The sequence below is a fragment of the Oryzias latipes genome, chromosome 3 (assembly GCF_002234675.1).
Source record: "Oryzias latipes chromosome 3, ASM223467v1".
Lineage (NCBI taxonomy): Eukaryota > Metazoa > Chordata > Actinopteri > Beloniformes > Adrianichthyidae > Oryzias > Oryzias latipes.
This window is the reverse complement of record NC_019861.2, coordinates 29,493,199-29,521,164: the sequence shown is the minus strand read 5'-3', so window position 1 is coordinate 29,521,164 and position 27,966 is coordinate 29,493,199. Positions and strand designations below refer to the sequence as shown.

Genomic DNA, 27,966 nt, shown 5'->3' with positions numbered 1-27,966 from the left:
CTGGTAATTTGTGGCTCTGCCCCCTTTTCTCCCCACAACTACTCTCTACCTCCACTTTGCCCCCTCCCTGCCTGAAATTGACCAGGCTCGACTGCTGGTCATGCTGTATTACATAGGTTAGATGAAGTAATTATTTCTAGGCCACTGACTACAAGCAAGATTAATAGTTTTTGAAACAGCCATAATGGAGGGCTGACCTGCCGTGACATAAGCATTATTTCATGCTCACCTCCACTCTCATCCTTCTCACCTTTGGTCACCAGCAAAGTGTGATTTATACCTGGCCTAATGAGGGGAGGAGACCCAGAGGCTCTGGGCCGGAGATTTCCAACAAAATATTGCAGTCCTGAACGCAGACATACGGCACGGATAGTGAAGTCACCTGAAGATGATCCGGCGTTCGCATTGTTCTTGTTGTGAAAGCCACTTTCTATTATTAACCCCCCCCTCCGGCTCTTTGCCCCCAACCGCTCCACATCTTGCAGACTAGAAAAGGGGGAAGAGTTGTCACTAGGTGGCACTTGGACATCATAATATCAGATCCTCCACTTCTTCCTCCCTCTATCCTGCATTTTTCACATCCCCCCCCCCTCCTCCCCTTTGTTCTAAGTACACCTCAGATGTCAGTGGGATTTATTTTTACTGGATGAGGGCTGTGTGTAATGCATTCACCTCAGTTCCAGCCAGCTGTTAAATGTGGCGGATAATGGTCTGGCCAGGCTCGGCCCTGTTAACTCCTCTGATTGGCTGTAATAATTAGCAGAAATCAACAGAAACTGTGGTGCAGAGTGTTTGGGACGTTGTGACCCACTGATGCTCTGAGCTTGAGTCTCTTCCAACTTCCTTACATCCCCCCTGCATCTCCAGGCCTTTTGTCTGTTTTCAGCTTTAATATTAACCCCTAATTTAAATGCATGCAGACGGTGTGGAATCTGCAGTTAGACTTTTAAATGGGTGGTTTGTAAACCTCCAGAATGTTAATCTGTCACTATTCAGACTACGAGGAATAGTCAAAAGGATTAAGGCGTTCAGCTCCTGGTAGAATATTTCCTTTTGTTCAGAATGAGTGAAAGAAAATAAATAAACAAAGAAGCGCCGTCTGTTGCACTTCTGGATTTTTTTTAAAGCTGTTATACTAAACTCATCCACCTTGAAATTCCAGGAAGACTGTCTGGCTATTGTGTAAACAGCCACACATGATACTGAGCCCTCAATTCAATATTAATCTACCATTACATTATAATGTCATTTTATCTGGGTCAGAAACTACATGAGAAAGGATTAGACCTGTCCCAGATGTTTTGATCAAATCTGTTTTAATCCATATGTTTTTCGAGTGGCTTGAAAGATTTTTGCAATTTTAACTTAGACCATCGCTTTAGCTTGGTAATAATACCATATGCAAAAAATCTGTTTTAACAAATAGGCCAACAGATAAATCCAAAGGGATCTGTAGGATGCACCCCTCCTCTGCCCCTCGCCTAACGGGTCATTATCCAGCTCTCAGCAGCAGAATCAACAGAAACCTACATAAAACAGGTGAAATGATTCGAAGAGATATTTAACTTTAAATTCTAAATATTAACATCAAACAAGGCAAATTTCCAGCAGCATCAGATTTAAAGTCAATAAGCATTTTTTTTCAAATAATAAATATTGCACCAAACAAATTTTCTAACCTTTTTAGCCAAATTTTGGATACATTTTCACAAAGTTCGTTAGCAAAGCTTTAACCTTTTAACTGCATCACAGTGATAATATAGTTACGGTAAAATTTATAGCATTTCGAAAACTAACTGTGGTTGTTTCTAGCATTATATACTGTATGAAAGAGATGTACCTCAGAGTTATGCTAAAGTACAGCTGTAGCATTTTTGCAGGCAACTTTGTATGAAATCTCATGCTTAGCATAAAGTAATAATAAATCATGCGCCAATTGTCACAAGTGTCAACCAATCAGACCTGATTTTGCTGTCTTAGCACCTCAGTTACTCGTCTCTTCCAACCCATCAGGTCGGATTGCGCCTCGCCTTCATCCCAGTTGATGTACCAGACTTGGTCGTGTCAGGAGATGATCTAATATGGAGTGGAAAGGACACAGAGCTGAAAATCGTTGTTATTTGAAGAGGTTCCTTGTCAAGAGATGGGTTTGATCAGACATTGCAGCTGTACACAGAGCAGGGTCTTTGCACTATCTAACAGTGGTACTGGATTAGAGACACAAGCCACTTTTCCTGTGATCAGTCACTCACACACTGAGACATGCGCTGGGACTGAAATCCTCCTTGTGCTCTCGATCCGCGTCATGTTCATGCTTCTTCTGCATTAGGGACTGTATGGAAATGAAGAGCAGTACAGTTAGAAATGATAACACACCCATCCATCTTTTTTCCCAACTCAATGAATCCCTTCCGGAGTTGTGGGTTTGCTAAAAGTCAGAGTACACCCTGGGCAAGTTGCCAGTCCAATGCAGGGCAACACAATCACACAAAAACTCATATGCACATCTAGGGACAGTTTAGATACACCATTTGGCCTATGAAGCATGTTTTGGGACTTTGTTTGGAAAGCAGAGTGCCCGGAGATACCCCACGCATGCATGAGGAGAACATCCAAACTCCAAACATATAGGTCTCAGTTGGGATTCAAAACCTGGGCCTTCTTGCTGTGAGACGACCGTGCTAGCCAATACACCGCCTTGCAGAAATCCATCCAGTTTTCAAAATGTTGGTAACTAGTGAACTGTCCAGGGTGTACCCCGTCTTCGCCTCACGATGGATGGATGGTAATCTTTGCTCTGTAAATAAAGATGTTCAGCTGCAGGAACACAAAGACTGTCTCAGAATAAAAATAAAGGAGCACAATGTGTTGATTATTTTCTACAGCTGGACCACCAGGAATCCCTCTGATTTGTGACGTGTTTAGACAATGGCGATGTGTGTGAAAGCTTTGGCCTTACACCTTTTATACATTGTGAGCTGCTAAATGCTATTGAATTGTTTACTGTCGCGAATCACAAACCATTCTGTGACCAGGTGTGACCACCAACCACCCACTCATCTATCCATGCTGCTGCACCGCCCTGAGCGATGTGTTGGTCTACTGGGGTCTAAAGAGCCTATCGCCAGCCTCTGGAGCTGGGGATTTTAAACGCTCCACCTGAATATTGATCTCTTCTGCCTCGCTGAGCCAGTCAAGCCCAGTCTGCAGAGAAACACTCTGAGAAAGAGGGCAAGATGGAAAGGGGAAGGGCAATCTGGAGGCCTCGGCCTCTGGTTTTCTGGTCTGTCCTTGACACTGCCTGTGGGACAGGTCCAGAGGACGCCTACCGTTGTTGCTGCAAATGCTGCATCCAGCTTCTGCAGTTGGTTGGCCCTCCCAATGGGCCAAGCTGCACTTTGCACGGATATATTGATTTTTTTTGGAGAGGAAATGAAAGTGTGGCCGGGTGGTGAGAGCGAAAGTGGGAGGGAGGGAGAAATGGAAGAAGCAAGGGAGCTTCTAAAGCACTGACTTCTCCTTGACTGCACCTCGGGATGCGACAACCCTGTTAGAACAAGTCTCTGGCCCTCTCTGGCTCTGCTCAAAACTGCTAATCACAGTCCTTCAATCAACACTCCACTCTTTCACCCATCTCTCCTCTATTCTTCATTTTCTCACTCTTTCTTTTGACTTCCCTCAGACTGATCTGGACCCGGACTGAATACCAAGGGAATGCGTCTACATTAAAACTGGCCATTCCACATGGAAAGCAGCTGACCTCATGAAAGCATGTTGTAATTTGAAGGTGAAAACTAAAAAGCTTTTTCGATCGACACAATCTTAATGGAAACCTTATGGCCCGGCCACAAACTAACAATTAAAGCAAAATGGGTATCAGTGGTCCTTGCCAAGTGTTCATAGTCATGTGACATTGTCTTTTGTGCCAGTGAGGCTGCTAGTTGAAATCCTGGAAAAGTGACCACTTAAATATACCCTTGATCATTTTCTAACATACTATCTTCTTGAAGTGTTTATGACACATTCACACCGGACACGTGATGTGCGTTCAGGAACGGGCTAAACACGGGTTTTTGAATGCGTACGTTTAGGCCACAGTGTTGACACTAGAAAAGCAGGAACGGTATTCTTCTTTTCTTCATTTTCTTCTGTACTAGCACAGGTCTGCCACCTACAGTTGGAAGAGACTTGGTGCAAAGTGTTGAAGTGGTGCAAATCTCTTATTCTTACTTTTTCTTTCATAGTCATATTCCGTTATATGAAAGACTTGGTGCCATATAATTCCAGCCGGACACAATTATTAATTTTTCCTCGATGAACAGTTTCAAATTTGTTGGCCCTTCCTTAAATGAAGATGGACACTATCCATATGTCACTACCAAAACCGAGTTCTTGATTGGTCAAAGTTCAACGTGGTTTAACTTTTATTATGCGTTCAATGGCGTGTTTTGTCGTAGAGCCAAAAAACAGTCATTGAAACTTGTGTTTCAACGTGAACATGAACGCAAGAGTTTCAAACGCAGAAGCCCGGAACTTGTATTTACAAGCATTTGCATTGACTTTCCATTGGAAGTGGTCGCTTGAATGTGCTTTGCTGAGGGCAGTGTAAATGTAACTTTAGTGTGAAGGAAGGAGCACATTTTCAGTCCATCTCTTCTAGATAAATTTAAAGGTTATGTAAGGCATGCCTCTGCAGATCTCTGAAATCTCCACTCTCTCTTTGTCTTCGTTCTCTCTGCTTCCCTCCAGATTTGACACCAGCTAAAGGTCACAGAAACATCTTTTTCCCCCTTTAAGGTGTAGATAAGTGTGAAATAGATGTTGACACCACAGACACAATGAAAAGCACTTAAACAGAGTGGCCATGTGCCAACCTGCCTGAGTCGAGCTTCGTGCATGTGTAAATACTTTTAAATGAGCCTGTCAGATGAAGTGAGAGAGATGGGAAGTAAAAAACAAAAGATGAGTCCAATACTTCTTTTCCTCTGTCTGACACATGCACCCTCACACCACTACATGTTTGGAGAAAATATTGAAAAGTGATTTTCAGGGAATAGGTTCTTACAAAACAAATTGCTTCATGGGCTGTTGGTCTGGTTCATTGACTGTATATGAAAACTGGATCGAGTGACCCCTTCCGTCTTGCGTTCCAAACTGGAAGTGTCTGTTGGTCCCAAAAAGCCAAAATCCCATAGACTTCTATTAAGAAATAAACAGCTATTACTCAATCATTATAGTTTTCAGAATAACCATTAGCAGTAACCTCTGCTTATGGAGTCCCAAACTGTTTATAATTAAATAAATAAATATGACCTTGTGCAATCACACAATCAACCAATATATGTCTCATAAATATATAAAAATATTGATTTTGAAATCTCAGGTTCTGAAAAAAGCCATAGAATTATAATCATATTCAATAGGATTAAAAATTAATATTTTAAAATGGTGTTTTCAAATTATGAACAGGTTTTTAAAGCAAAATGAAATATATTTAATAATATACTGGCTAATTTAAAATCTGTTTGCAGGTTTTTCACAATTTCATGATCTTTTTATATATTTATGAGAGATATATTGGTTGATTTTGTATTGGCACAAGGTCATATTTATTTATTTAATTATGAACAGTCTGGGACTCCATATCTGCTAACTTTTCTAACATATCCTAATTTTTGTACGATATTTTTTCTGTGGTGCAAATTATTCCAGTTATAAACTAAGCAACCAGATGGATCAGTGACAGTATGTGGTCACACTTAAAGTATTCTAGGTGTTTATTGATTCCTACTTTTAAATGGTTGGGGTGTGGCCTTCCAGCAGGCTTTTGCCTGACAAGGGAGAGTGGTTACCTTAGAAATACTGAGTCAGATTAACTTGAACCAATCACTGCCTAATGACGATTTCCGGTTCCAACATCTGTATCATGAAAACATTGCCACTGAATTTACTTAATTTCTCTGAAACCGGAAGTAAGTTATTTTCTATGGGTGACGTCTCCCTCACTCAGTCTAGTTTTCATATGGTCTGGTTGCAGTCTCTCTAAAAAGCTGATGGTGAGACAGTGGGGTGCAAATAAGTCCAAAATCTTACCTTCTTTAAGGGATAAAACCTGGAGTTCATGTTGCTCCATTTCTGTTTTTTCTTTTTCAGAGGCTGCTATTTCGTTGTCTCAGCAGTGTTTTGTAATCCACTTTTGTGTGTCCATGTTTTGTTAATTCCTGTCCACTTGTCTGCCTCATCACCACACTGTTTCCAGCAGTGTCATGGACGAGTGCTTTTAAGAAGGTTCTTGTACTCTGGGGGCACATACTTGGTGACAATGAAAGTTGCCTTGTGCATCTATGTTTGTAGACCTGATTAATGACTGGCAGTGATTCCCCACAGCTCTGCTAATGTGCTGAGATCAGTCCTATAAACAGACTGTGAAAGGGTCTACCAGCGTCAGCCTTTGAAATGACGGGCTTCTCACTCAGGTAGATGGATGGAAATCGTCTTATATTAATGATCATGTCTCCTGCCGCCCTGTCATATGGTGAAATGAACAATGCAGCCTTTAGCCTGCAACAACAATTAACGTGTTGGAGCCAGCCTGTCTGCCATTTGTCATCACTTACCCCACCCTGGCACCGACGCTGAACATATCTTGAGCATTTATGTTAATATATGTTGAAGGTTCACGCATTTGAAATGTATGCTGGCTGGGGTTAACTGCATAGCATTGGTTTTCACTTTCCTGTGTACATTTGTTTTTGTCTGTAATACCTTAAAGACCAACTGTGATGAAAATTGTGTTTTCAACATGTTCTCATGGCATTTTTTTTCATGCATTTCAGTGTATTTCAAATTGTTGTGAATCAGGAGCAGATGAAAAAATGCCATTTGAAAAAGCTTGTAGTTATGACGTAGAAGCTGCAGTCGGCAGGGCAGGCCGCATGCTCTTTGCTCCGCTCCATTCTGATGCATCTGATCTAGGCCTGCACAATAAATCGCAAATTTATCGTTATCGCAATATCATGCTGTGCAATACGCAAATCCCAAAAGACGATGAAAATTGCAATAAATGGTTACCTTAAATGTGCTAAAACAATCTTATGGCGGCTTGAAGCATTTAACAAATCAAATAAATCCAGTAATGCACTCGACCAATCGGATGGAGCCCTTTTATCTTAGATGTTTGCCTCCTATGTAGACCAAGGTTTTTTGGACTATAATTTAAGTTATGTTGAGTCTTATTTAAATTAAGGTGTTTCAGTAAAAAGGAATTCATGTTTTTGGTTGTTTTGCTATTTGTTCATGTATCGCAAGTTATATCGTCATCGCAATGTTGATAACTAATATCGCATATCGTGCAGCCCTACTCTGATCCAATGACTAGATCCATGTATGTCTTTGTTTTTCTCGTCTGAGCTGGCATTTGGTTTAAAACTGTACATCTGGATAGCTCCAGTATTGCTCACCATTTTTGTTGCACCGGAAGTGTTTGGTTGGGGTTGTGAGGGGCTGTAAGCTAGTGCTGTTTAAACAGTTGGATGATGGGAAGTAAGGGGAGGCTTACTTTGCACCAAAAGTCCGCTAAGTGCGGCTACTAAGACGCAAATTTCGACTGAACTACTGCCGCTCTGCAGTAACTATGTCCTATATTTTTTGATTTTGACAAAAAACGGCACAATCCAAATTTAAAGACTGCTGGGAATGCTTTTACAATAATTCAAGAGATAATTGGAGTTGGACTTTAAAATGAAACAAAACAAAGCATTGAATCGACAATTGATCAAGAAAACATTTTCAGATCAGTTTTCCATGAGAAAGACAGAAAATGTGAATCTATTGTTCCCCCTGACAGCAGTTTGACCCATCATGACACTGAATCCACAGGCGGAGGAGAATATGCAACTTCAAACCCCAGCTTTATCAATTCAACAAAAATTAACTTTAAATCACATTTTACCTGAAGCAATTTTAAAAATGGAGCCTTACGGCTGAACTTTGCGCCCTGGAGTCCAATTCAAATTCAATGTTTGGTTCTGAGCCGAAGTAAGGCGATGAAAGGTTACACATTACCAAGGCCCCCTCTCTCAGGTCAGCTCCCACACAGTCCAGTTATCCATTTAGCCCTTTGCCCAGTTAGCCATCACACTGAAGGCTCTCAGCTGATGCTCCGCAAATAAATGAAGGCCTCAAGCAGCAGCAAAATAAAACTTCTAGCCCGGGTTGACGTCTCTTTATTGTTATTTTGTTTTTGTCTAGAGTGATTTAAATCAAATGAATTAGCACAAAACTTAACACTATACAGCCTGGGTAGTTGATCTTAGTATTAAACCTTCTATGTTTTGAAATAAAACTCCAAAACCCCAAACTTTTGTTCAGTGGAATTGGTCAATTGTGCATCATTTTAGAGACTACTCACTTACATCACAGATAAGACTTTAGGAAATAGTTTCATGTATTATTTGCTGATCCTAAGACTTTTTGTGCATGACGCATGCAAACTTGAGGAAAGGGGCGGGGCCTTGTCTGTCTATGCACCCAATGTTGCCTCACACAAGGTTCCTATATTCCTCTATCTGGTACCAAACAGAGCGTGAAGGAAGCACCTTTGATGTACGCGGGCAGCCTGTCTTTTTGAATTTGATGTTTTATGGCCAACTCGTCAACGTTGTTGATTTAAGCTCTGTTTTGCAGAGATTGACCAGTTCTGAAACCGGTGACAAGCACCTATATTTAGCTGTTGAAACGCAGCGCTGTGTTACTCCGTGGTGTCTTATCATAATTCCTACAATTGCAGGATGTTTGCACATTTGGTTTTTAATTCTTTTAGGATTTACGAAGGTGCTTGGCAAGTTAGAGAAATCAAAATAAAAACATTTGCTAACATGGCTGAGTTGGAAGAAACTTGATTAACTGCAGATACTGTTGTAAATGTGACAACTAGATTTAAATTGGTGTAGCGCTTAGTATTTAGAACTAACCTCCAAAATTCTGGCATCTAGTGATTTTTAATATTAAGTCTTGACAAGTCTAAGAGCTTCTGTTGTCTCTTAGTAATCAAAGCAGACATATTTTTTAAAAAACCTTTGTGGGGTCTAAAGGCATGAGACTGCCGTCTTTTTTCCCCCCTTCAGCTACTTTAAGTCAAATTCTGGACATTACTCAACTCCATAAAAATCCCTTTGAAGAAATTGTCCAGTTAGCTTTTGCCAGATGTGAAATAAATTTAATTAATAAATACTGCACATGGTACAAGGTTTGATATCTCTTATTGGCTGAAATCAAAAGAAGCCAATTGAGTTTGACTTCAGCAAATATGTATTTTGTGTGATAAAACAGTCCATCTGAGGAGAATAATCCCATCAAGGAAGAGAGAGATTAAAAAAACAAACTTCAGATTTATCCCCCAACACAGATAGACTTACATAGCTGCAGCGAAGTATTATAAAATTCCTAATCTTATTTGTGGGGTCTTGAGTGGAAACCTTTCTTGCACCTCTTGAGTTTTCCTCAGAATTAAAGAAGGCAGCACAGCACTGATATTGGAAAGTCCATCTGCTTCTAAAGGCTCTGACAACGTCTTGCCTTTGTCTTTATGTTTTTTTTTTTAACCCAGAGGAATTTCTTAGTAAGCTGATGTATTTGACACATGTGTGACAGCTTTGGTTTGAGGCTGAGGCATCACACATGCTACACTAGCAGCATATTATTCAAAAAGGACATATACAGAATGTGTCTTGGACTTCAGCCACCTTTTTTTCCCTTCAAAGCAGATATCAATGGCATTACCTATTTGCAAATTTTCATAGTAAAAAAACAAACAAACAAAAAAACTTGGAAAGTCTGCATACACAGTAGATTTTGCTGTAAAAAAACACACACAGATGTGTTGCTAGAGCAGACTTTACCTCCATATCTCCAGCTCCTGCCAGATTTTGACACCAGTGGATATGTCAGCTTGTCAATTTTCTCCCACTGCCTTTGACTGCAGTCTGACCATGAATAGTTTATGTTGTTATGTTTTCCAGGTTCCAACTGTCTGGTTGTGTTTGTTCCAGAATAACTTGGAAGGGCCTTTACACTCTTCTGCATTCTTTCAGAAAACTTTCAGCAGGTGTTGGGTTGTTTAGCCTAAGGTAAAGAGTGAGCCCTGAAGGAAAAACTGCCTCAAACCAGACACCCTCTTACTTCTACCTTCTCTGATACAGACCTGTTGTTTTTTTTCTTCCTCATTCCTGTCTTTAATGCAAATGCTTTCACTGCTTGCCATCTTTTTGATCCATCCTCTGTTTAAGTCAGGACGCACAGCCTTTTATAACTGGAGTGTAATGTTTTATGAGCAGGAGGTTTTGTTGAACTCTAAGAGTCAGAACATATTTTGGCAAAGCCGACTTCCATATTCCCTGCAGCGCGCCATAAGAGCTCTTTGGCAATTATTAGCCAGGAAGAATGTGAGGATGCATGTTATAAACGTCACGAAAATATACACACTGCTTTTTCATCGTAAAATGTTACAACTGCTCAGCTTGTTGATGCTGGAGCCATCTATCCAAAACTCTAAGAATGAAAGAAAGACACAGGCGTTTCGGGGACACTTTACGTTCCTCATGCTGAAACAAGAAAGTTTGTGAAAATTAATGTGTATCTATGCAGATCACAGAGCTCAAGTTTTCTACGTGGGGTTTCATATTTATTTCAATGATGATGTGCGGAGAAATGAAAGACATTTTGATACTTTTAAAAGGTTAATATAAATGATCAAAATATGAGACATTGTTAAACAATTTAGCCTATGGTGTTCAATGGACTGTGTTATAAAGACAAGAAGGTAAGTGTTGGATACTTGTATAGTGCTTTAAAGTCCCATTAGCTGTCATTAACCCCTCAGTCTGAACCCTTTAGTACTGAGCAAGGCATTGGGTTCCATTTGGGTAGTCTTTGGTATGACTCGGTTGTGGATTTGAACTCACGACCTTCCAGTCTCAGGGTGGACACTACCAAAAGGTCACAACCTTTGTTGAAAAGCTTTACAGTCACATTATCATTCACTTGCCTACACACACATTTACACACTGATGGCAGCCAACAATGGCACCAACTTATAACTACCAGGAGCAATGTGGGGTTCAGTGTCTTGCCCAAGGACTCTTTGACACATGGGCTGCCAGGGTTTGAACCCAACCTGCTGTCTTCCGATCAGAGGTTGACCGCTCTACCTCTGTATCATGGCCTTTATGTGAACAAAGCTCAAGCTAACTCCATGGACTTTAATTGGAGTCTGTCTTTTCCCTTTTTTTTTTTTGACTGACAAATTCTTTTAAATGTTTTCTTCTATGAAGTTTATTTGTGTTTTAAAGGTTCAGGATAAATAGACCCTTCAATCAGGTGACAAAACCTTTTCTGCTTCTTAATCTATTTCCATGTGCTGTGTTTTCACAGAGGCGTAGGCTATTAAGGGAGTTGGGAGACCACAAAATCCCCTATCTGGGGCCTTCAAGTCGAGGCTTTCAACAACTGGTGAGTCAGTTTTACATCTATGTAAAGCTACATCTGTTTTCTTGAAATAATTCAAGTTTTTCTTTTACTTATACTTAAGGATACAGCCAAGTGAAACGTTTTGGCCGAAGCTTAATAATAATGAAAACACTTGGTTGAATACTGAATAGTGACCGAATATCAAATGAGGATTTTGAGTTTTTTGGTATTTTTTAAATATCGCAGTAGTGGCCTAGGATAAATTTTACACAACTTTTCCAAATAAAACTAATGTTTATTTTCTATTTTATCTTTCAAGCCATTCCAGTAAGTATGCTAGTGCATTTCATTTATATAAAGCTATGCCTTCACAAACATCGATTCCTTGCAAATTCTTTCCTTTTTTCAAACACGTTGGACGTGGAAGGAGTGCTGCTAACACTGCTAGCCTTCTTTTTTAGCCCACGCAGACGTATCTTTCTTGCATTCCTCATACTCTTCCAGGTGTTTAGCTTTGAAATGCTCAATTAACGCAGATGTGGTTAAGGTTTTGACCGAGGAACCTCCTTGGGACAATTTCGTTTAACAGCCGGTGCAAACTGCAATCTTCGATTGCTGTCAAGCACTTTGAATTATTTCCACTCAGCTGACATTTTGAAGTAGGCTTTAGATTGCAGATGCACGTTGATTGCGTCATTGCTCCACGCGCCACCATACTGCCTCATTCCCACTGAAGCCGAACATTGTTTTTTAGCAATATTCGGCCAAATAAATTCTGTTGCCGAATATTGGGTGCATCCCCAACCCTTTAACTACTGTGCCCCTTCAACCGTTGATGCAATTATTTCAATTCTAGTGGATTTTGAAGGGGAGAAAGACAACGTTATGCTGATATACAACACTGCTCATCAGTGAAGTGCTTAAACAATCAAGACGAATAAGCTGATTGTATAAGGGGGAAAAGTGACTGTGCGCTGTTATGCAACACTTCATGTTCGTTAAGTATTGCATAACAGTGGAAAGCCAATACGAAAAGCCAGTTTTCTCCGCGTCAGAATCAGCAGATTCACGTTGATCCCGTAAATGGTCAGAGTTACAATATGTCAAAGAGCGTGTGTTATTTAGGTGTTATTTAGCAACATCTTGGATGTTAAAGGGTTAATAATGATGTTTTTTTGGGGAGGGGGGGTTTCTTGTATGATGTTTGGACATGAGTGTACTATGTTTCCCAGTGGGATTCCAGTTATTCCGGCCTGGTGTTCCGGAGATCATGCTCATTGCCTACTGAGCTCCACTGCCGGGTGCAAGCTGCTCTTCTCACCCTCAGAAGGAAAGGCTGCCTCCTGAAGGATCTGGTCCGTGTCCGTGAGCGCGATGTGTTCACCGCCGTGTCGAGAGCGTTGTTTGGAGAGCCGGGACACACCTACCGTTACCTGGAGACCCGGTTATTTGCTCTCCCTTGGCACAGTGAGGACAGCGAGGTCAAAGGACACAACTGTTGTGACCCTGATTTAAGAGCTGCCTGCAAAGCATTATGGGAGCTTAACAACTTTTTCTGCTCAGATGTGTCCCAACTAAAAGAAGGTGACAAGCTAACACAATGCGTGAAGGCAGAGGCGAAACTGGGTGAAGAGATAGACACAGAGTCTAAACACAGTGAAGACTCCAAGAACAGTGATGGAGGGGACTCTGAGTCCAGGCAGAGTGAGGAGGGGGACACAGAGTCCAAGCACAGCGAGGAGTGGGACATTGAGTCAAAGCACAGCGATGAAGGCTGCTCTGTTTCAAAACAAGGAGATTGGGAGGCAGAGCTCAAACCTGGCAGTGAGGAGGGAGAGAGCTCAAAAGTCAAACAAAGTGAAACCAGCACTGCACCAGTTTCAGAACACAGAGAAGGAAAATGCCCCAGTTGGGCAGATGAACCTATCAGTGGGAAAGAAATGAAACGTGTGGAAATCGAGGCTCAGGAGAGGCCTGTGGCGCAGCTCAAGCACAGCCTTTCAGATTACCACATTCAGGATGTAGAGGATCCTGTAAGTGGGCAGGGCTGTTCTCAGTTGACTCCCCCGCAGGTGTGCACTGGTCCAGCCAAGTTTAATGTCACCTTACTGAACTACATGGACCCAGCAAAGACGAGCCATCTCAAAGAGGAGCCATACTACGGCATGGGGAAAATGGCAGTTGGATGGCACCATGATGAGAACCTGATCTCTAATTCGCCAGTGGCTGTTTACAATTATAGTTATCATAACGACAAAGGTAAGGCCATAAATTTGCATCTCAACTCTTCAAAAACCTTCATTTAACCCTTTAGTCAAAATTTAGGTTGCTAATCCTTTGGTTTTTAACTCTCAAAATGAGGACTCACCTTCTCCAATATCCCTCCCATCAACTTATCTCAGCTGCTTGATGATGGATCAAATGCAGCTAACCTTGTGTGTTTTGGCCCTATAGCTTTGCTGCAGCAGATGTAGACATGGCCTCTAGTGAGGCAACCATCAGATCCATCTTTGCGATAGTGTCTGGGTATTATCAAATGTCATCACCGGTTCGCTGCTGACAACCTTATCACCACCAATACGTCAGGAGATCACAGACATTTGAATCTGAGCTCTTAACACCCCCTCAATGGGCTAATCTAACAAACAGACCTTATCGCACACACTGCATCTCATCTAAATCATTTCCCCAAGAAATGATCGATGTGCAATTATCTGATATGAAATAATGAGCCCTTCTTTGATAAGTGTTCCTAGACTGTACTGTATGGATGATACGATGTCTCCTAATTACCGAATTCACTCTCTGTTTCCAGAGAGAGCTGATAGCATTTGGTGATGGACTTGATAGAGAGATTAGGAACTTTGCTTTCTAGATAAAACTAAAAAGGAACTGCGTGACTCAAGGCAGCTCTATGAAAGTATTTATTTTAACTGATGGCACACATTTCACAGAGGTCATTTTGGATGTTCACAGCTTCAAAATTTATGTTTATATTTATTGTATTTATTTACATGATAGAGATGTCAAAAGGTGAAACTCTCAGCAGAGATTTTCAGAAAGGCCCTATGTTTCATCCCACCTTTTATGAATCTTTTAGATAAATTAATTTAAGTCTTGATTCATCAAAAGGCTAGATTAAGAGCAAAACGCATTTGTTTTATGGATAGTGCTACATTTATCATTTATTTCCGGTCCAGCTCAACCTTCTTTGTTTGCTCTTCTTAAGGAAAGCACCTGCTAATGAGATATGCTTTGGAGAGTGTTCACAGTCATTTTAGCTCTGATTCTGTGAAAAGAGCCTGGAAATGCTTAATCAGTCTAACAGCTCTCTCTTCCATTGATTGATTGATGATTGATTGATTGATTGATTGATTGATTGATTGGTTCATTCATTCATTCATTCATTCATTCATTCATTCATTCATACACAAAATGAAAATAACCCCAGGATTTATAGATAGACAAATACATGCTGTTGACCCAAGAACCCGTTAGGTTTAGACATAGATTTATGTTCCAGTTCTTTACTCTGAGCATTCCCAGAGGCAGGATCTGACTTTTAGCAGCCTCTTACATAAGACTTAAAATTGCAACTGGTTAGGAATTTTGAATACACCAGTCCCTCTACCTCAGGCCTTAGTCACAACTGTCCTGTGAATATGGGGTGTCTGGGGACAAAAAAAAAGGAAACTTGCATGGGGCACATAGGTGGCCCACAGGAAATGGCAAAGTCATAGACCCCTCTGTGAGCCGTAGAAAGAAAATGTTTATGCACATTTTTTTCTATGGGCATGCTGTGAGTGACAGGTTGGAGTGAACACTCATCATGCACGGGTAAGCAAGAGTGAACTAGGTTAGATGCAGGCGTGTTGTACAGATTTTCATTTCTTCAACCCCCCAAACCTTGTGTACTGTGCAAGGGGCTCATTAGTATTGTTCAACTGATAAGTGTAAGCTTCTTGAGGACATTAGACAATCAGCATAGTTTGTGTACATCCTACAAGCACTTACATGCCATCTGCACAGCCCATGCGTGCAGCATTTGCAAGTGGTCAATGAGTAGCTGGTGCGCACACTTTACTAACGACAACAGCATGACATAAGAGAACCACACAACACCTTCCCCCGTAGGTCCTAAGTGCGCGCAAAGAACACAATCTTTACAAATGCTTTACAACACACTTACCACATGCAGCCACAGCAGCCACTCCTGTCTACGACCCTGTACGCGCTTGGACAACCCAAACACCTGCAGCACTCATATGGATCAACCCCCGTTGTTGGTGCATGTCTAAGGCTTTACCTTGACCCAAGAAAAAAACGTTGGCATTTTTCTCAGCTGCTCTGATCTAAAGGAATCTGCAATAGATGAGTGTTTTCTGGAACATATTATGGTCCTCCACCATTGGTCTTCCACCTTTGGGAGTGCTGTCATTAGCTAGCTCTCTGAGCACAATGGCTGGAAATTAAGTTACTATTTATCCGTGCTGAGCAAAGGAAAAGGCAACCACGGGGCAGAGAGGCCCAGAAAGTCTTTAGTATTGATTTTGCTGAAGGGTGTTGGCCAGCCAGACCAAATCTTGTTTTCTTAGTATTCCATGTAAGAGTGGAGGGAGAGAGAAGATCAGACGAGGTGGTATCAGTGAACAGGTTCTTCAACAGGAATATCTTAGATGCTTTCCAATAGCACACTCTCACACACTTACTAAACAACATCAAGGGCTTTTATCCAACTATTTCCTCTTGCACAGCATAATGATACAGCAAGGATCCTGTGCTAACAGCCGATTTAACCACAGCAACACATATGGTCTTTGCTCCAACACTAAGTGATTCTCACTTTCTGGAGACAGAGGGATGAAAGGGGGATCAAATTAATCGCTGCTTCTTAAACTTAACTTAAACTTTTAAATTGTTTTCTATCCCTTTGTTAATAAACAGCTATCAGATTAGTCCAAGATTAGCAGACATAAAAATAATAATAATAGAAAAAGAGTATATATTGTGTATGCCTTTCCAAAATGAAGTAACAATATCGCAGCACAGAAAATGTAAGGTAAATACAATACAAGTGCACTGAGCTGTGTATGACTGACAGGGGAGAGCAGTGAAGGAGGCACCGGCGAGAAAACGTGCTGGAGGATTGGGCTGAAGGTAGCCTGGGACATCCACACACCTGGCCTGATGGTGCCGCTGGAGTCTGGAGACTGCTACTACATGAGAGGTACCGCCGTTTCACCATTAAAATGCACACCGAAAATACACATGTTAACACGGTGGTCACATGGCTTCGCCGCGTTCGACTCCGTGTCTGAATATGGAGGAGGGAGCACTTACATTACTCTGTGTTTTAGTGTTTCTTGTACTTTGTCCCAAATGACCCGAGCCATCAGGATGCACTTTACTTTCCCTTTCATGCTCTGCCCTCATGTGCTAATTGTGTGTGCAGGATGAATGAGACTCAGGCATGTGTGTGAGTAAGAGAGAGAAAAATGAGAGCTTACCTGGCCCCAACACAGAGTTTTAAGGTTCCATGAAATTGTGTGCATTAGAGAGGTTAGAAAAACCAAATGTTATTTTTTGAAGTCCTGTGACCCGTTGCCAACGACTTCTCTATGGGGAGAACAGACAGCAAACCACGGGGGTGTAAATCATAGCTTAATGCTTTTGGCTGCAGCAGACACCTCCACCCTTCTCTTTTCTGTCCCATGGGTCCTCCCAGGCTTTCTCATATTTTCTTAGTGCGAGGACATTTATCCACATCACAGCAGAGGTCTGTGTTCAGAGGTACTACGAGTGAGAACCCCTGGCTGGATAGATGGGGGATTTATTACTTCAAAAAGGCCCCCTGCTTTCTTTAGTATTTAAGGATACACATAAAATACAACATTATGTTAACCCTGCCTTTAGCTGGAACTGTTGGAACTATATTTTAAAGAAGGAAAAAAAAACTGATGTCGTTTTTTGTTGAAGATAATAATGTGTATTATTTAGTTCAAATTACATGTTCAAAGTTGTTGAAGAACATGGTTGTCTAACTGTAGTTACACATACATCAATATGTATGCGTCAATCAAAAATATTTAGTTTGAATATCTAAAATTTTTCAAAAAGTAATTTTTGGAACAGTTTTAAACCTTTTTGAAGACAGACAACTTGACACGTAGGACACAAGGTTTTTACTTAGGAATTTAAATTGTTTAACTTAATTGATACACAAACGTGTTGATATTTACACACTTGACGCACTAAAGACGCACAAAATTGACCGCACTAATTAACTTTAATTTTTTTTGTTTAAAGCTTAAAAATGGAAGAACTTAGCTAAAACAGCATCCAGACAGTTTTATTTGCATATTTAAATTTTCTATAGATTTATTGCATTTTCTTTTTTACAAGTTAAAGAGCTAATTTAGACCAAATTTGTTCTATATCTATCTATCTATCACATATCTAATCTTTTAGATTAGATATGTGATAGATAGATATTTAAAATCAAACTGGCAGGTGAGGCACATTGAGTGCACAAATCCTCAGGGAGCTTGAAAGTAAGTACTATCGTGCTTTTTATAATTTATATTAAACTTTTTTTTTTAACAAATAATAACATTTAAAAAAAATCAGTTAAACAAAAAAAAACAAAAAACATAAGTTTCCATGCTTTTTTACGGGTCTTTTCTTCAATTTTAAGTCAGATATTTAGAGTCTTACAGCAGCTGTCAGACAGGCCACTAAAAATTAAGTAGAAATAGGAAGGTTTTAATGATTCCCAGAGTGTGACCCTTTTTGAAGAAGCTGTTTTCATGGCAGAGCAGCAGAGTCTGTACCAAATATTCAGCTTGGCGGGGCTTGAAGCCGACCTCCTTTAGCAGGATAAGATTTACAATAGAACCGTCAGTTTCGGGCCAGCCATGATAATAGAGTGATGGGCTGTTGTGCAGACCATTCTAATGGGACTTGACTGTCGCGGATCAGTGGGGATTTATGCTCCACTTGGTGAGTACGCCCTTGAGAGGCCAACTGCTCTGCAACGATAGCAGCTCTCACAGTCCTCGGCCGTCTGTTGCTTTGTTGGTCCACCTGAATTAAATACTTGGCACAGAGCGCAAACATGTGCAGTGAACTATAAATTTACACAGCTTGCGTGCGCAAAAATATACATGCTTTTGCACGAGCACTTGCTCAAACTTTTTCCATCATCCTAAATACTCCAAGACAAAGCAGCCAGGACGGAGCAAAGTGTGAAAATGTATCGTCGCGCCGTTTTTTGTTACGCACGCCCTACGATAAGCAGTTTTGTGGTATTAAAAGGGAACTACAATGGTGTATAACCACAGACACCATTATGTATTTTCAGCACCATTTGTCGGCGGCTGGCCCTTTTGAACTGCTAATGTCTGAGCTGCTGGAGGCAAATTGAATCACCATCATTTCCACCCAAATGGAATTTCAGTGGTTAAAGAAGAACAATGCAAGTCTTGACACCAGGCCTGTTCAATAATCTGATTTCCAGTTCCCAATGCACAGGGGGACCGGAGAAAAGAGTTGACCCAATATATTTAAAAGCCTGCTTCCTGGAAAAGGAGGACAAGTGGCAGCAGGCACAGGGGTTGAAAGAAAGATAAATATTTATTACAGTTATCGAGTTTGCCTTTACTCCCCCCTGATCCCACTGACTGCCTTAGACGCGCCAAGAAAAGAGCAGATTGATGGAGATAATTTGTTATTGGATATAAACAGTTTTAAAGACGCAGAGTAATTCTGCCCAGAGACCTAATCCTTCACGATCTCATCAGGGTGAAGAAAACACCGGCAAGTTGTTTTGTTTGTCACTGCCTTTTTTTTTTTTTATCCCCTCCCACCAAACAATAATATCTTCCTCCCAAAGCATTTGGCTGTTTGACTTTCAAATCACAGGCATTAGCTGGTGTACTCTTGCTCAAGGCGGGTGTAAATATGCACATGTGCTGTGAATGACAGCTCTGTCATGGCTAAATTAATTACTGGTATGAGGCAAATAATGGCAGAGCTTGGAAACATCTATACACACAAAGAAACACATGGAGGGATACACAGAAAACAGCACAGAGGCCTCTTTGTAAAGCTTGTGTGATATTGGACAAATGTTTGTTGTTATGGCTCTTCCATCTTGACAGATTGAGCGAGATCTGGTTTTATTTGCTAATTAAAATTACAGTAGAGAGGCGCTCATTCACTTCCACTGGGTGCTGGACCGAGCGAAATCTGTCCGAGTGTACAAGCTGATTCAGTCAATTTCACTCCGTGCTTTTCATCTGTTTTCCTGTTGTCGTGTTTGCTCTGTGAGAATTATAAAAAAAAAATGTAAATAAAAATCGCACAATCAGTATGCAATTGATTTTGTCCTCTTTGCTGGTTTGAGTTGTGATGGTGGTCTCTGTTTGCTAGATAACCTGAACAGCACCCACCAGCATTGTGTCCTGGCTGGAGAAACTGCACGCTTCAGCTCCACACACAGAGTGGCCGAGGTGAGACCGGAAGGAAAAATATGTTTGGATGCCAATAAAATGCTGTATAGTGTGAAAGCAGCTTATTTTGATTAGTAAAAGTATTGCTACTATTTACTGAAAGGGGAAAAGAAACAATATTTTGAAAAAGAAAGTTAGCTTAACTTACAATATCTTGTCCTTCCACCGCACGTTTTTGCATTTTTTATGTATAGAAAAATCCGACCTTTTATTTTTAAAGGTTTTTTATTTCCACATCTAACTTCTTTTTTTATTCCCTTATGGTGGTTTAGTTTCAACTGTGGTTCTGTCCCACTCCCACTAGTGTTCCCGTGGAACTCTGACCTACATCCAGTCCCGATGCCAGGAGGCCCTCTCCAATCTACAAACAGACCCGGAGACAGGATCCCACAGCCTGCTGACCGTGCAGCCTATAACTCTACAGAACTGTGAGGAGATCCACAATGAGGTGTGTGTTTTGATTTTATTTGCTTTTATTTGACTCACGTCTCCAAACTGGCATTTTTGTGGCACATATGAATCTTTTTGCAGTCAGCTTTTACTGTTTATTAGTACGCCAAAGCTACATTACCCAGGTCCAGACTGTATTTGAACATACCTCCAGCACATCAGACAAGGGAGGTGGGCCACACACGACAGCTGAATATGCATCAAAAGGGTTTTATGCGAATGCACGGCAGTCTTTGAAAGTTTCCATGTATTAGTTTGTGTCGACGAACCTCCGTGACTCTATCTGAGTTGTCCTGATGCTCTAATCCTCCTCCATCTGGTACTCCAAGGAGGTTAAAAACAACTAAGAACCATCTGCAGATATGAGGAGGACTTAATCCAGACAGCATCCCAGAAATCGTTGAATACAAAGAAAGCCTTCTCCACATATAACATGGATAAACATCTAATTAAGGACATGGGTGTATTAGAGCGAACATGTATTTGTGCTTTTTTCATTACAGGGATTTGCACACCTGTAACGTTGCAAATCCAGTGCACATGCAAATAATAAAGCCGGGCGATTGACCTTTGGAAACAAAGACCATCTACATAACGATCGCATGAATCTGGCTCTAAGTGAAGCTTTTAGTCTGACAAATGATCAAACTTTAGATGAACATTTCTGAGAACCACACAATGTTACAAACTTTAACTGTTGAAATGTTATGGACGGCATTAATCATAGTTTAATTTGAATTAGAGACTCTTCTCAGAGCAGATTGATGGAAGCTTGCCAGTTTCCTGCCCTCCACTTATCTTGTTGTTTCTGCACTCCTCTATCATCTCCAATGTGAAATCCAGGTTGTTCTCATTTGTCCTGGTCTGTGATGAATCGTTCAGCAGGAGCTTCTCCATATGTTTCTAAAAATGGAGTTGTGCCCCCATCTTCCTCAATGCCCCTCTTCAACCAGAACAATGAGTGATGCTGGTTTGGGGAACAGAGGGATAGAGTGAGGTCAACGTGAGGAACGTGGGGGGCTTGTCTGCTGAACCATCAGCTCAAAATGTTTGCGTGCCGCAGGCCAACAGTTAATATACCATCTCACCTCTTCCCCGGTTTACACCATGCAGAGAAAGGGCTCACCGTAGTCAGGACGCTCAGCAGGATGCCATGACAGATGTTTCTGCCGTGAGGTTGTTTAAAGGTTGCTGACCGTATTAATTAAAGAGACAATAGGGCCGTCTGCGTTGGGAGAACTGAGTGTTTGTTGAGCTAGCAACACCTGCTAACTTGCCACAATGCGGCGCCGGATTACCGAGCGTAGGCCTTCGCCAAGAGAGCAGGTTTCTTCAGGAAAGAGGGGCGCTATTTATACGAGCGCTGATGTGTGTATGTACGCTTTAGCGAGGAAGGGATGCTCTCTGGGGCTCTCGCCGTGCTTGGCATTCGTTATGATCGATGTGGCCATTTGTTTGGAGTTACCCGCGAGAGCAGAACACCCACTTAAATGATGTATTGTTGGCAGAGTTATTTATGATGACGGCCCACTTTGGTGCTGGGCGGCTGCATATTGCACAGGTCGTGTTTGACATGAACGACCGAGGAGTGAACAAGCCTGAGACATGCGGGCAGTCTGACCTGAGCCCCGCCTTTCGGGTCTATGTTTAAAAAGTGCCGCACGGCACGCTAGTGCGGTCTGACTCTCCGCTGATGTGGTACAATGGAAAAGTGACGGGGGCCTGACATCTGGCAGAGGAATCAGCGAGAGACACGATGATGAAGTGGAGCTCATCTCATTAGAGAACTATCGCTTACTTTCAGTTGGGTTGAATGACAGAAAATCAAGAAGTGAGGTAATTTGAAATTGTATTTCTTAATCGTGATCTCCTTCAGTGTCTCTTAATTTGACCTGCTGTCTTTGTCACCGGCTCTGGCGTTCCCAGCATCGCCATGTGGCCCCCTTGCATGCACCTCTTTGGCTTTGAAGTGCTAATCCTAGACGCAAATGTCTTGTCTCATATAAAGCCACTGTGTCTCTTCCCAGGTGGGTGTGTGACAGAGTGCCTTGAGGGACCCCCTTTAATGATGCTGCCCCCCCCACCCCCACAGTAAATATTGAGGGGAGGGACAAGGTTTTCCCACATGCTCGACCAGAAAGTAAACTGTGCAGAAGCAGGTGTGTTTGACCTTCCAGTGTCCTGTTTTCAAGACCAAAATGCCTCCCCAAGGCTCTCGGGTCTTTTCCTGCCTTTGAAAACCCTTCCTGGGGGGCTTAAGGTGGTGCTATCATTGTAATCTTCTAAATGACCTCTGAAAACATTTTCCCATTGTAGAAAAATGCCACATGCAGTTTAGACATGCCATTTCATTGACCCATTTGTTTACACTTACTTCAGTATCAAAATGCTTTATTTTATTTTATTTCTTTATAGAAAAGTGTTTTTTTTTTTTTACTTTGGTAGAAATGGTTGCTAAAGCTCCTCTTGTCAGTACCGTAATCACATCTAATGATCAGGCGGGGATAAATTAAGAAATTGAATGAATGTATAAAACTTTATTAATACAGAAATTTTAATGCAATCAGGGTACCAAAAAACTTCACAACTAAAAGAGAGATTACAAATAATGATTAAGAAGAAAATTTAAAAAAAAGCGTAAAATTGCTAAAAATTCTAAAATACATAAAAGACGGAAAATAATTAAATAAAATGAGTAAAAGAAAATAAGATGCCACCAACTACTGAGTATTAGAAGCCATCCTAAAAGTTTTTAATAGCCGTTTAGAACTGTCTGATGTTATGCTCAGTTCTGTTGGAATATTATGCTAATAAAGAAAGGATTTTTAACCCTTTTTTGGTGGTTCCAGTGTTACCTAGCATATATATTTCCTTTAGTAAGTGTGTGACCAGGAAATCCTGGCTGCTGCCAGAGGAGGCCTGGACAGGTAGACAGAGGACGGCAGAGTGGGATCGATCACACTCTCATCAGCTCCCACCTCAGGGCCCTGGCGTGGAAATTGATTGGAGCCGCTCTGGGAATATTGTGAAGGTGTAGAGAAAAAAAATTATGCCTCATTAAAGGCGGAAAAAAAGTCTTTCTCGGTTTTAACTCCAGAGTTGCCACGGTGGGTGGCCGCTGCACTAATGTGGAGCTAATGTGCAGTTAGTGTCTCCATTACCTGGGGAGATGACAGGGACTGCCGCAGGGGGAGTCACAAGCTCCCCTCTCACCCCCCACCCCCCACCCCACCCACCACCATCTCAGAGACTTCTGTGTTTTTTGAGCCGACTTTCGATCTGTCTGCCTGCATAGGTGGCATTTAGTCAAAGCTTCTCTGCCTGGCAGCTCTCAGCTGGGTGGCGGGACTCCAAATACCAAATAGCCAGTTGCTTTAGATGGCCTGCTTTGTGGCTGTCGCTGGCCTGCACGGTGGGGGACAGGCAGCCATGTCAGCTCAAAGCAGAGACACAGGTTGGTTTCTTCTCACCAAAAGGGCTAGAAGGAGGGACGGCCTGAGAGAAAAAGGACGTCCGATATTGCTCTCGTGGCTTTGTTGTGTGTTTGAGCTGTACTGATCGAAGCGGAGTGGATTTGGAGTGTGTTGAAGGGGGCCATAAAGGATGACATTTCTTTGAAGGGGGGGTTGTATGGAGTGAGTGAGGGGCTGCTGAGCAGTGCCACTGGCTGTGTATTCTCCCTGACATGCCACAGTCCTTCCATGTCACCCCTGCTGTGATCAGAGCCCTTACAGAGTAAATGGCAGGATGAGTCTGTGCACGGCGCCGAACCCACACAGTTTGTGTAAATAATTTCATCCCCCTTTTACAAGCACAACTCACTTTAGCCGGAAAAACAAAATATGCGAACACTTGAGATGTACTTTCATAAAAGAGAATCTGGACGTCGAAGCTTGGCTTATGTTCAAAGTTATAGACCGCTTTGACTTCATTCGAGTCAAAAGGTTTCAGTCATGCTGGATGTTTGAAGTCATTAAAGACTCACTCCGATTGTGTTTTTAAAATGTTCTTGTGGCATTTTTCTGATGACAGAAGACACAATTTAACAAAATTAAGCTAAAAATGCTTTCTGAGTAGTTTTTCATTCAAATTGTTGTGATTTAGGAGCAGATGAAAAAATGCCAATGGATAAGAGCTTTTATGTTAAACATAGAAATACACTGTGCGGGCCACTAGCTCCCCAATCTGAGGTTTCAGCAACATGGATGGGAAGAGGGGATGGAGTGGTCCATGCCAACAGTCCCGCCAAAAACTCAGGGACGAATTTCTAATAAACCCTCGCTGCTCTGTAGAAATTTTGTCTTAGACAACAACTTTTGATTTGGACTAAAACGGCATAAATGTAATCAAAAGAGGACTGGGAATGGATCAATAGGTGATTGGAGTGGGTCTTTAATTGAGTTATAATAACTCAGGCTCAACGAGATAAAATAATAAATAATTTATGTTAGTCTGCAGCAAAACTCCTTTGTCACACAGATTTAATAATAATAGATATTTAAAATGTAAATTACATGGATAAAAATAATTTCAAAGTCAGGCAAGTTTTTGTGACCCCATAAAGTTTTAAAGTGTAATTAGTCCAACCTATCAATAATTGGGAAACTATTTGAAGTCAAAATTACCACAGTTAAAAAAATGTTTGTTTCCAAATAAATATTTTTTATTTTGCTTACCTGCTGAATAGTGTTTAAACCTCACTAAAGGTTTCTCAGATTTAAATACTGAGTAATGCACTGCTAGAGGAACAATGAGAAAAATAGTTTTAGACAATAAACAAAATCCCTATTTGATGTGCAACTCCATTGTGTGCAGCAATATTTTGTGTTGTACAGTTATCTGCGTGGAGCTCAGGTGGGGAGTGCATTGTTTTGCGTGGATGATGCTTTGTAGGACGTTTTGAGGGAGGGCAACTCAGCATTCGGGGCAATCTTTGACACACACCCGCACTCGCGTTACAATTTTATGCAGAGGCATTAACAAAGCTGCTCACGCTCTTCCAGAAGCAAAAACGTGCAGGGACACAAACGCACAGCTGCATTTACAATACAGGTCCAAACTCATCAAACACACGCTCAACAACACACTTGGAAGTGGCGGCGTTACACCTGGCTACATGAAGCATCCTTGCGAGGATTAAATCAGCACTTCAAAAGAGCGGGAAACAAAAACACTCCCAGCGGAGGAGAGGGGAGCGGCTCGGCGGCAGATACTGTCAGCTCCAGACGGAGCAACAGAGGAGGGGAAAAGGGATGAGAGACGGAGAAGAGGAGGAAGAGGGTGGAGTTTTCAGGTGTGCTGACTGGATTGAATGTGTTGTGTGGAAGCTGACACATTTGTATTATTTGGGTGAACTTGCTTTCTTGCAGGTTCCTACACTGCCAACTGCACTGCATTTTCCATCGATGCCATAAAGTCTTAAGTCAACATTTTAATGTTTTTATGGCCTTTCTGCTTAGGAAATGTAAATGTTTTTGAGTGCATATATGTATTTGCCATACAGAGAAATACAAATACTTTACCTGGTGATTTGTAAAGTTGTCCTGGTTTCTACTAACAGCAAGAAACGCTGTGTCTAAGGGGCCTTTTTGTCTTGTGTGTTTTTGTGTGTGTACGTGCATGATCGCGTGTGCCTTTACGCAGGTGGAGTTCGAATGGCTGCGACAGTACTGGTTTCAGGGCCAGCGTTACACACGCTTCTGCAGCTGGTGGAGCGGACCGATGGAGCAGCTGGAGAAAGACTGGAGGCTCATGGAGAAGATGGTAAAACTCTTCAGACACACAGCCGCCTTTCCTCTAAATATTTAAAAACTTTTTTTTTTCTGTGCAGTTTAAATTCAAAAGGCATTTTTTTCATAGATAAAAAATATATATTATGTTAGCCACCTTGATAAAAAAACGACAGTCTGCAAATATAGAGGAAAAAAAAAGTGCAACTTATAAAATCAGCTTTAATATTTTTAAAAGATGTACGGAGAAATATGAGTGAGTTAATAAGATGACTAGATGAGGCAGAAACATACAGTTAATATCATATTTTAATCCTAAAACAAATAATTAATCATGACATGAACTTTTGTGATATTTAAAGAAAAAAAGGATGTATTTCTTTTTACCCAAAGCACTTATTGCTAAGATGAAGATGGGTTTTATGATTTTTCAACATTTTCTCCAGTTGTAATAAATCCTCTCAGATTTCAAAACACCCAACGTGTCTAAACTTTTGCGTCTTGCTTAAACTAGATTCATGATCAGCCTGCGCTTTAACTGACAGTATGGATTTTGTAACTTCTCGTCGTGTTGCATCAGTGAGGACGTGTAATCCATTCACCTGCCTTCTATGGATATAAAAAATTATGTATATGCATTGTAACTCACGGTCATAAAGACTTCCGCTGAAATATCCAACTCATAAACAAGTCACAGATGTTTTCGGAACATCGATGTTGCAGATTCCTGCCTGATCTAACTGTCACTCTCCACCCAAAGGCTCTCTATACATTCTTTCCTTCTTGGTGAATAGGTGTCAAAGAGTTTATGCTCCAGGGCTTATGCTGAGAGGAAACAGGCCGTGTTTGAACAGCTAGGAAGTGGGAGCAGCAGGGGGCACTCTTGTACCACTGTAGCTGCAGCCGGGGAGAGAAGCTGCTCTCCTCTTCCTCCCTCTCTGTCTCCTCGCACTCCTGCCGCCTCTGGGAGCTCTTCGTCTCTGTCAGTGCCGAGCGCTGAGCAGTAATCACATCTAATGCTCAGGCGGGGATAAAGACAGGGGCTGCAGGAGAACAGTGCCGCTGCTGGCGACGCTGCTCAGCTCCAGTCGCAGCCTCTCTCGCGCACAGCGGAACAGCCTGGTGGAGGGTGGCGGCGGTGGTGGTGGTGGGGGGGGGGGGGGGGGTTAAGTAGACACAGACTAAACTCATCTTGAGCTCCACCTCTGGGCCCAGATGAAGGCTGCGATTCGGACCTGTTTTTAGAAAAAGAGCTTCAGTAAAATGTTTTCCTGTGTCCGTCCTTTCTCTTGTGTGAGTGCTGTGCACTTTTGTGCTAAACTTCTCTTCTTCAGTTTTGTGTAAACTTGCAAACACTAAACCAAATTAAGAATAAACCCTTTTTTTTGTGTTTCCCATTACAAAGTCATCCATAATTTATGACTCTACATGTAACTTAAAAAAAAATACTTTAACCCCAACCCACTTTATTAATTTAGTTAACACAAAAAGGTCATTATCCAAAAAAAGAAACTGTCTTTCGGACAAATTCATATTGAATTGATGCAAAAACAATGGAGTGCTGAGCAGAAAAAAAGAATGATGTACGATGTGATGAAAGACAACGTTATTGCCTTTGCTGGCAATATTTACATACATGCATCGACCTCTGATGTGCTGATGAAAAGCACTTCGCAGACACGACTTATCGATTTCCCTTTTTGCAGGTTCTGATAGCTTATTAGATGTTAGATTAAAAGACATTTTTCCAAATGACTTTGAGTCATTCAAATGAAGCGACTCTCCCCTCTTTGTGGTCTTTATTGCAAAAC

The 27,966-nt window shown here is 41.5% G+C and overlaps 1 protein-coding gene across 1 annotated transcript in view; it reads left to right on the top strand.

Moving 5' to 3' along the window:
* Positions 1-27,966, top strand: part of fto (FTO, alpha-ketoglutarate dependent dioxygenase) — a 123,332-nt gene that overhangs the window by 12,609 nt on the left and 82,757 nt on the right. Inside the window, exons 2-7 of the mRNA XM_011493353.3 lie at positions 11,431-11,508; positions 12,699-13,725; positions 16,568-16,693; positions 19,897-19,976; positions 20,281-20,424; positions 26,070-26,189. Of these exons, the coding sequence (XP_011491655.1) occupies positions 11,431-11,508; positions 12,699-13,725; positions 16,568-16,693; positions 19,897-19,976; positions 20,281-20,424; positions 26,070-26,189 (1,575 nt within the window). The remainder of the gene's footprint in view (positions 1-11,430; positions 11,509-12,698; positions 13,726-16,567; positions 16,694-19,896; positions 19,977-20,280; positions 20,425-26,069; positions 26,190-27,966) is intronic.